This window comes from Engraulis encrasicolus, chromosome 12, assembly GCF_034702125.1.
Source record: "Engraulis encrasicolus isolate BLACKSEA-1 chromosome 12, IST_EnEncr_1.0, whole genome shotgun sequence".
Classification (NCBI taxonomy): domain Eukaryota; kingdom Metazoa; phylum Chordata; class Actinopteri; order Clupeiformes; family Engraulidae; genus Engraulis; species Engraulis encrasicolus.
The window spans coordinates 48,297,192-48,307,191 of record NC_085868.1 but is presented as its reverse complement, the minus strand read 5'-3'; the positions used below and the strand labels follow the sequence as shown (position 1 = coordinate 48,307,191).

Genomic DNA, 10,000 nt, shown 5'->3' with positions numbered 1-10,000 from the left:
CCTTGAGTGTGTGTGTTTGCAAGTGTACCAAGTCTCGTTTGCGTGTGTGTGTGTGTATGCATACTTGTGTGTATGCGTGCTTGTGTGTGCGCGTGTGCGTGCGCGTGCGTGTCTTACCCATAGCTGGTCGTCGTTCCCCGGTGGGCTCTTCTTGATGAAGGCTCCGTAGTAGGTGGCGATGTTCCGGTGGTGGCTGTACTTCTTCAGCATGTTGATCTCCAGTTTAATCTCCTCCTCCTCGTCCTGCATTAACACAAAACACAAGTTTGTTTGTTTGTTTGTTTACATTTATGGCCAAATATGCAACTGTGGCTATTTCATGGCCAGTACAGGTAATAGAATTCGCCTCAAATTAAAAATCTACAATGATATAAATAATTGAATAAATAGATTAAATAAGTTTGGTCACATCAATACATTTTAAAAAGTTCAAAACCTTTAAAGGTGGGACCTTATTAAAAATACCAAAAATAGTGTCTTCTTTAAAAAACTGTTGTCTTTTCCTTCTGAGAGCAGGGCAAGTTAGAATATGCTTAATTGATAAGAGATGTCCACAAAAATCACAGAGGGGAGGTTAACACAAAACACAAGCACAGAAAACATTTTTAATATACATTGACTTTTGATATATCTTGATTCCACATTACAAGTACCTATGCACAGGTATGCAGGGACACGCATCCGCTTACACATACACACACGCAGGCGAAAGCACACCCAGAAATGTTGTTCATTAATCTGAGAACGTTTTGCCAGTATGATCTGCTGGGCTGTAAGATTTGTTTGCTTGTTTGTTTATTTGTTCAATATCTGGAACATGTTTGTCCTGAACTCGGTAGATCATATTCCTGTCTTGAGATCAATGCCAAGCCCATACACTCTACTACGTACATTTGGAAACACACACCCACTTACTCGACCACCACTTTAGATAATTGTAAAACGTTTCCCAGAATTACAGTTTTCATTGCCCGGTATAATTCAGTGAATTAAATTCACTATGGGGAAAAAATAATATGAGTATAATAATGATCAAGTCTGCCCAAAAACGGATCAACATGGAAACAGAGAAGGGTCTTTAACGAGTCTAAAATAAGCCCCAGTGTGATTGCAGCCCCATTTAAACAAGGCAGGCCAAACAAACAAAAACAAAGTGTGGCCGGGAAGACACTATCTAGCCATGGGGACTTTACTGTACTGGGCTGGGCTGGGCTGGCCTGCTGTTGTTATGTGTTAAGTGGTGAAGGGAGCAGTAGGGGATTCACACACACAGGGCCGGCCTGTCTCACGGGGACACAGACACAGCAGATAATGGCTCTCTAGCCACTGACTACATTCTCTCTCTCCCTCCCTCTCCCACTGCATCTCTACTGTATATCCATTGCCCTGGCTGTCTCTTTCTCTTTCTCTTTCTCTTTCTCTCTCTCTCTCTCTCTCTCTCTCTCTCTCTCTCTCTCTCTCCCTCCCTCTGGTTAGATTGGTCTGTCTCTCTCTCTCTCTCTCTCTCTCTCTCTCTCTCTCTCTCTCTCTCTCTCTCTCTCTCTCTCTCTCTCTCTCTCTCCCCCTCTCTCTCTCTCTCTCTCTCTCTTTCTCTCTCTCTCTCTCTCTCTCTCTTTTTTGCTCTCTCTCACTCTCCACTTCACTCCACTCATTCAATTTCTCCCAGTCTCTTTCTCCACTTGTTCACTTACTTCCTCCATCTCTCCCTCTCCACTTCTCTCAGTCCCCCCTCTCATTCTCTCCCACTATTCTTCTCTACTCCAGTCTCTCCTTCCCTCTTCCTCTCCGTCCTCTTCTCTCTCCATCCTTTCTCCAAGTCTCGGCCTGATAATGGATTTCTAGTCGCCGCTCTTCCCCTACTCCTTCCTTCCCCTGTATCCACCCCTGCATCCCTTCTTCTCAAGACAATAAGTCTTTGGCTCTCCCTTTCCCTCTCCCTCTCTCGTTTGCTTTTTCCACTCTTTCGTCTTCTCTCTCTATCTCTCTCTCCATCCCTTCTCCGAGACTCCAGGAGATAACAGCTCTCTGGCCATCACACTCTCCCTTGCATACTCTCTTTCCATCTTCTCCCTCTCTCCATCTATCTCTTCTCCAAGTCATCATCCTCCCTTTCCCACAGCCCTACCAGAGAGAGTAGAGAGAGAGGTTCCATTGGCCCATTGTTTCCTGGTTCTATTAGGCAGACCTAGGCAGACCTAAGGATTGTTCTATTCAATGCTAGGAGCATTATGACACCCCCTTTAGGCAGACCGGAACCTGGTCATGTTAGGTGCCCATAGCAACCTATTACAATGGCATATCTCTATACTTAAATAATCTCTGGCCCTACCCTTTTCCTGCTTCCAGGCCTCCTTCCCTGCCTACCTCATCCTTCCAGCCATCTCTTCTCCACCCTTTCTTTCCCACAGCCCTTCCCTATTCTCTCTCTCCGCAGCAGATATGCTCCTTTCTTTCCCACTGCCCTTCCCTCTTCTCTCTCTCCGCAGCAGATATGCTCCTTTCTTTCCCACAGCCCTTCCCTCTTCTCCCTCTCCGCAGCAGATATGCTCCTTACTTTCCCTCAGAAATACCACACCGCTGTGAGAATCGGTCTATTTATGCTGGTTCCAGTCAGTTATTTTGCCGTGGAATTTATTATAAATATAGGGCTGACCATCGGCAGCCTTTGTGAGCCATACTTAGATTGTTTTTTTGGGGTTTTTTTTAACTAACTTGATAGAATTCTACCAGAGCATTGTTGCTTATAATGTAGTGATGTTGTACTGAGCAACAGCTCAGAAAAAAACGAAGACCTAAAAAAAAAAAATCACATCACACACAGTTGGTGAATCCATCACAAAAGCATCGTCTTCATCTCTCTGGGTCACCATCTACCCCAATCCAACAGCCGGATTACTACTTCATTTTTTTTCAGGCTTAATGCACACATGGAGACTAAAAAAGGGGGAGAGGGGAAAAAGTTTCAGTTACGTGCGAAAACAAAAAGGTGCACATAACACCACCATATGACCGTGAAGCCCATGTGTATTAAATGGCCCTTTAAAATTCTGACCTCACGTATTGCTTTAGTGTGTTTACATTGTGTGTGTGTGTGTGTGTGTGTGTGTGTGCGTGTGCGTGTGCGTGTGCGTGTGCGTGTGCGTGTGCGTGTGCTTGTGCGCAAATGCACCTGTGTATCAGTGCATCAGTGTGTGCGCGCACGTGTGCATGCGTGCGTGCGTGCGTGCGTGTGTGTGTGTGCGCGCACTGGCATGCATCTCGGTGTGTATCAGTGTCTGTGCATTGTATGCATGTACAGTATCAGTGTGTGTGTTGTACGGCAGGGATACACGCACACGCACACGCACACGCACACGCACGCACGCAGGCACACACACACACACACACAGTGCACGTGTGCTCAGCGTCTAGTTTCCTGTAAGATTAGGTTTCGTCTGGTCTTGTGAGGGGAGGCCGGTGGGAAAGGAGCTCAGCCAGGCTGGCGGGAGGGAGGGCAGGAGGGCATGCGGTGGCCGCGGAGCTCGTCCCCCGCCCCCCTCCAGCTTAATCCCCCGTCTGGAGCTCTGGTCCGGGGGGACACCCCCAAATCCACAGCCCAAATCCCTGCATAGCCTCAAATCCAGTCTCATAGCCGATCCATAGATGGACCCATAGACTTCCGCTCACCCTAAACCTCCTATCTCTCAAATATGTATGGAGTGAGTGAATGAATGAATGTACAGTACACGGTGGCCAGAACAAGAATCTGCTACCCAAAAAAAAAAAGTCACAAACACGTTAATATGTTGTTGGGTTGCGTACGGCACACATTTGGTGTTGCATCGTGTGTGTGTGTGTGTGTGTGTGTGTGTGTGTGTGTGTGTGTGTGTGTGTGTGTGTGTGTGTGTGTGTGTGTGTGTGTGTGTGTGTGTGTGTGTGTGTGTGTGTGTGTGTGTGTGTGTGTCTCCTTGCTGAACACTCCACAGTAGGTGCCAATACTTCAGTGATGTGGTGGGGGTCAGCTGCGGCCAGATCAGAGGGATAGTGTTGCAAAGCGACTAAGCATTGTTGTGCTCAGACTAGGGCTGCCCAATTAATCGAAAAATAATCAAAATCGTGATAAATTAGTGAAATCGATCTCATGATTTTAATCGTGATTTAATTGTGGCAATAGAGACCTACTTTTGAGAGTGCCCTTGAAGCCAGAACATACTACTGGTGTTTCTGGCCAGAAATCTGTCCACTTAAGTTTCATGCAATTGCCTTTTAATTAATTATTACAATTCATTTTATTTTGCTCATCCCGTATGTAATTCTTTCTTGGTTATATTTCATCTTGTTATAATTTTCAAAAAAATCTGCAAAAATCAATAATCGTGATTAATAATCGTGATTATGATTTCGACCAAAATAATCGTGATTATGATTTTTTCCATAATCGTGCAGCCCTAGCTCAGACGTACATACAGCTGCTTTTGTCTCAGGTGTAAGGAAAAGCCAGTGAAGAGGGAAGGTCTGATCCTTTTGCACCTTGGTCTTGGCTCTTAAAAGTAAACGTTTCAGACATGAGGCTATTCTCAATGTAGAGCGCAACCGAGGAGTCCCCACTTGTGACAATTGTGTCTTTTCACAGTTGTTTTTCCGGTAACTGAACAGGTTGTTGAGTAGATGGTTTGACTGCTACTGCTCTACAGCCTATGGCATTGCTCATCTCGGCGTGCGCGCGCGCGGGTGTGTGTGTGTGTGTGTGTGTGTGTGTGTGTGTGTGTGTGTGTGTGTGTGTGTGTGTGTGTGTGTGTGTGTGTGTGTGTGTGTGTGTGTGTGTGTGTGTGTGTGTGTGTGTGTGTGTGTGTGTTTTGACCTTAATGGATGCATTAGCAGGCGTCCAGGAAGGCCAGACCCCCCCCTCCACCACCACCACGATATGTATTGTCTTTATTTATGAGTGTTGTATGTGATGGAGTGACATGAGTAAGGCCCAAGACAAATGAAGACACAGTCAAGCCCAAGAAACATTTCCCCTGGAGTCAATAAAGTCTACTCTACTCTACTCTACTCTACTCTACTCTACTCTACTCTACTCTACTCTACTCTACTCCCTTCACTCCACCCACCTCCTCTGGCTAAGCCTGGAGGGGCATGGCGGGACAGTGAGATGGTCCCCATCCCTTTTAGTTAGTGTCTCGTAGAAAAGAGCCATTGTACGAGGAGGAGGTCGCACAAAAAAACCCTCAGTCACAAGACCCCCGGGAGTTAACAGACTCACACATACACAGTAACACACAAACACACACAAACACATATATTACACACACAAACACAAGGGCATTAATTCTCCAGTCCAAGTTTAACTCGAAACACAGTAAACATTTCCCACAGCATGTGACACACATTACACACACTACACACACTACACACACCACACACACCTCTGAGAGAGAGCCATTGAGGCCAGGGGGGGAATGTGTAGTAAGCATTCCCCAAAATTAGTATTAATGATGGCGAATCGAGCGTATCTGTTCTGCACACTCATGATTGGCTGAGACGTCCACCAAGACAAAGACACGCGCACACACATGGTGTTATTTTAGCTCATCACAATCCCGAATGTGTGTGACTATCCAAACACACACGCGCACGCACACGCACGCACGCACGCACGCACGCACCCCGCACGCACACGCACGCGCACACACGCGCACACACGCGCACACACACACGCACACACATGCACACGCACGCACAGGGTGTTATTTTAGCCCGTCCTCCTGCCCTCTTTGTGGAAAATCATGCAGCTGAATCTGATGATGTCATCCTACTCTCGTTACCACCAGCCGTCTGAGACACACACACAAAGACACACAGACACACAGACACACACACACACACGTTACCACCAGCCAAGTGAGGGACGCTCTGCCACACACACAAGCTACACACAAACGCGCACTACATACCCGCACACACACACATACATACATCACACACACTAACATTGACACAGATTACACACACACACAGGCTGGGAAAAGATTTTGTGTGAGAGAGAGAATGTGTGCGTGTGTGTGTGTGTGTGTGTGTGTGTGTGTGTGTGTGTGTGTGTGTGTGTGCGTGTGTGTGTGTGTGTGTGTGTGCGCGTGTGTCCGTGCCTGCGTGTGTGAGACACTGAAACGGATAGTATGGAGGGGGGTTACTCAAACAGATGGCTGGGCCAAGACACAGACAAGATTGGCAGGCCGTCTGCATGAAGACCCTTCCCTTCTCCTCTCCTCGCACTCTTGAACCAGTCACCCCAGAGACGGGCTGAGGAAGAACGAAAACAAATCTCCCACTACTTCACTGCCGCAAACGTACGTTCACACAACCCCTCCGTGTGCCCCTCTTCCCATTATTCTCCATCTCTCTCCATTTAGAGGGCAGCGTAGTGCAGTCGCTCCGGTCCGACTGGCTGCAAATAGAGGCCAGGACAAACACAGTTAGAGCACTGAGAGAGAGGGAGAGGGAGAGAGGGAGAGAGAGAGAGAGAGAGAGAGAGAGAGAGAGAGAGAGAGAGAGAGAGAGAGAGAGACAGAGAGAGAGAGAGAGAGAGAGGGAGAGAGAGAGAGAGACCGAGAGAGAGAGAGACCGAGAGATAGCGAGAGAGCGCGAGAACAAGAAAGAGCGAGAGCAAAAGAGAGCGAGAGAGAGAGAGCGAGAGAGAGAGAGAGCGAGAGAGCGAGAGAGCGAGAGAGCGAGAGAGCGAGAGAGCGAGAGAGCACTCTGCGTCAAAACATCCGTCCAATCTTCAAGGCCACTCAAACATGCGAGTGGACATCTTTTGAAAAGGGCCTCAAGTTCAACTTTGCTTTGCCTTGCTGTCTTTGTTTGGCCTTCAACGATGCGCAGCGACTGCACAACATCCACAACCTCCACACACACACCCCAGCAGCCCCTCTCTGTCTCGTTTTCATTTTCGATCTTCATCTCATCAGTGATTCCACATTCTCTTGCTTTCTCTCTCCCTTCACCTCCCGTCTCGCGCTCTTCCTCCATCTCTCTTCTTCCCTGCAACCAGCTCTCTTTCACTCGCAGTCCATTTCTCTTTCTGAATCGCTCAACAGCCATCTTTTTCTCTTCCTCCCTCCATCTCTCTCCTTTTCTCTCCATCACTCGCTCCCCCCCCCATGAATCTATCTCTCTCCCTCGCTCTCGTTCTCTCCCTCCCTCTCTCTCTCCTCCTACTCTCTTAGCTGTATCAAATACAGGTCACTCCCGAGGCATCGGTGAAATCCATTTGGCTTGAACTTGGAAGGTCAAAAGAAAAACAGAAGAACGAGGGAAAAAAGTGAACTCCCCCACATGAGCAAGCAGCCACTGTGTCATGAAAAAACAAACAAACGCAGTTGGATCCTTCCTCCTCCTCCTCCTCCTCCTCCTCCTCCTGCATTGCCTCCGCAACTGGCCAGGGTGACCCCTGACACTCGGTCAGCTGTCACTCAGCGCTTACTCACTCTACTCCATTTCAACACATTGGCCTACTTATCTCTCAACTGAGATTAGAGCACAGACACCAGCGTTTTTGTGTGCGTGTGTCTGTGTGTGCGTGTGTCTGTGTGTGCGTGTGTGTCTGTGTGTGTCTGTGTGTGTGTGTGTGTGTGTGTGTGTGTGTGTTACATACAGTAGGTATTTGCGTGATTCAGCATGGCAGACCTGGGTGGAGCAGATAGTAGGGGTGTGCAAAATAATCGTCATATCGATGCATCGCGATACTTACTCTCACGATACAATGCATCGATTCATGACAAGGTATCGCGATACTATTTTCTCAATATACTGCATGGATTCATGACAATTGATTATTTGATAACAACAAAATTCGATTTGCCACGGGTTATTTTGTTCAGTAGAGAATAGGTAATATTTCTGTTGTGATGTAAGCTCTCTCCCAGATGATAGAATGCTTAAATAGAATGAACTGACTTAAGAAAGCTACACAGCAACTGACAAATAAGCTGTATTTTACACATTTACTGAAGTAAATATCGCAATGCATCACAGTAGTACATGAATCGCAATGCATCGTGATAGAATCGCATCGTGGCATGTGTATCGTGATGCGCATCGAATCGTGAACCCTTTGCCAATACCCACCCCTAGCAGATAGTTGTCACCATGACAGCAGACAAACAGGAAGTTTGTGTTGCAACCCTGGACAGGATCTGGATTCTGACGCTGCCTTTTCACTGACACACACGCACAGACACACGCACGCACAGACGCACGCATGCACGCACAGATGCGCGCACAGACGCACGCATGCACGCACAGATGCGCGCACACACGCACGCACATGCGCACACACACACGCACGCACGCGCACAAACGCACGCACGCACGCACGCGCACTTAAGTCTCACCTGTCATCAGGAGCTCAGCAGGCTCATGTGCACACAGTGTCAGATCAAGCTAACACACTGCACACCTAGGCTATACGAAGCCACTTCATCAATAAAACTGAAACTACAGCTGTTGTTTATCTGACTTGTTGGTACAGCCAGAGATTCTTTAAGTATATAGAGATATGCCAATGTAATAGGTTGCTATGGGCACCTAACATGACCAGGTTCCGGTCTGCCTAAAGGGGCGTGTCATAATACTCCTAGCATTGAATAGAACAGTCCTTAGGTCTGCCTAAAGGGGGATTTCCCCCCCTCCCCTTGCAATAATAGGGTCATTTCACGTGAAATCAGACACTTTGGGACCTGACCGACCCGGTTTTCAATCATACTTGGTGTGCCTTTTCAGTAGCAAGGTAGCACCCCAGAACTGCATTGGTTTGAATCTGACACTAATATTAAGGGAGAAACAGACTAGGAAAGGTTCACATGTGAGGGTAGGACACCATACATTCAGCCTTGAATATATCAGTCAGTGTTAGTCACAAAAAGATGCCTGTGGTGTTGTTTGAAAGCTCTTTTCTGGCTCTACATAGTACACAATCACCTTGGAATACAACTACTCTCAGAATATGAATTATGATAAATTGAAAAATTAAAAATTGAATATCTAAAAAACTCATATTTTAAAATGGCCAGTTCCTTGTCCAAACGTAGCCGGCAATGTCATGAGCAGCACCTTAAATGCTGGTGTTCGGTTTGTTATTCATTTCAGAGAGAAGTTGACTCACAAATATGGCATCATACAGACCACTTACTAATAATATGGTAATACCATAGTAGCATCACATGACAAAACAAAAACAAAACAAAAATGGTCAGTGTCCATGGGTCCCAGGTTTCAGAAACTAAGGCAGATGTCCATTTATACACACCAAAATGATGATATGTGAATGTTTGAACATTCCTTCTCTGTGTACCTGTGCCATCTTCCCTTTACCGTACTTTAAAGAGATAATCAATGGCTACACTCTCATTTTGTACTCTAGGCCTACCAGAGCATTTGAAGCAGCAGCTGTGTCTTTTGTAGATAATGTATAAGTACGTCCCGTTGCAGTTACAGGTTCCACTACCAGAAGCACATCCTGATGATCCATGACAGTCTATCTGGTCTGAAGGGAAAAGTGAAGGATGGAGATGGCCCATGAGGATGCAGGAAGTTCAGTTTCACCTCTCCAGTGCTCGGCATACATTCCTCAGCACATGCTAGCCACCAGTTGCCATCATATACAGCTACAACATACCCTTTGATGCTTGAAAATGTAACACCTTCCTTTACTGAGCTCACTCTTTCAACTCTGCCTTCTCTGAATGCTCAAAATGGCCTAACTTCCACTGTGTCCATTGACAATGGGCAGAAGCTGTGTAGTTTTTGAGTACCTGGAATAGTTCTTGCAGATTCAAACCTTTTCAACAAGTTCTCAGCTTCATGATGGTACATATCTGTTGTGGCAAACTGGCAATGGATGTTCTTGACATTATCCTTGACAAATTCAAACAGTTGGTATGGCGTTACAATTTAATTGTCAATAGGATGTTGCAGACTTCCTGCACAATATAAGAACCTTAAAATTACAACAAATTTG

At 46.6% G+C, this 10,000-nt stretch overlaps 1 protein-coding gene across 5 annotated transcripts in view; it reads right to left on the bottom strand.

Annotated features, from left to right (window-relative positions):
* The window catches only part of LOC134459870 (mitogen-activated protein kinase kinase kinase kinase 4-like), a 113,059-nt gene that overhangs the window by 54,497 nt on the left and 48,562 nt on the right, over positions 1 to 10,000 (bottom strand). For all 5 annotated transcript variants that reach the window (XM_063212349.1, XM_063212350.1, XM_063212351.1 and 2 more), the window contains exon 4: positions 118 to 243. In XM_063212349.1, the coding sequence (XP_063068419.1) occupies positions 118 to 243 (126 nt within the window). The remainder of the gene's footprint in view (positions 1 to 117; positions 244 to 10,000) is intronic.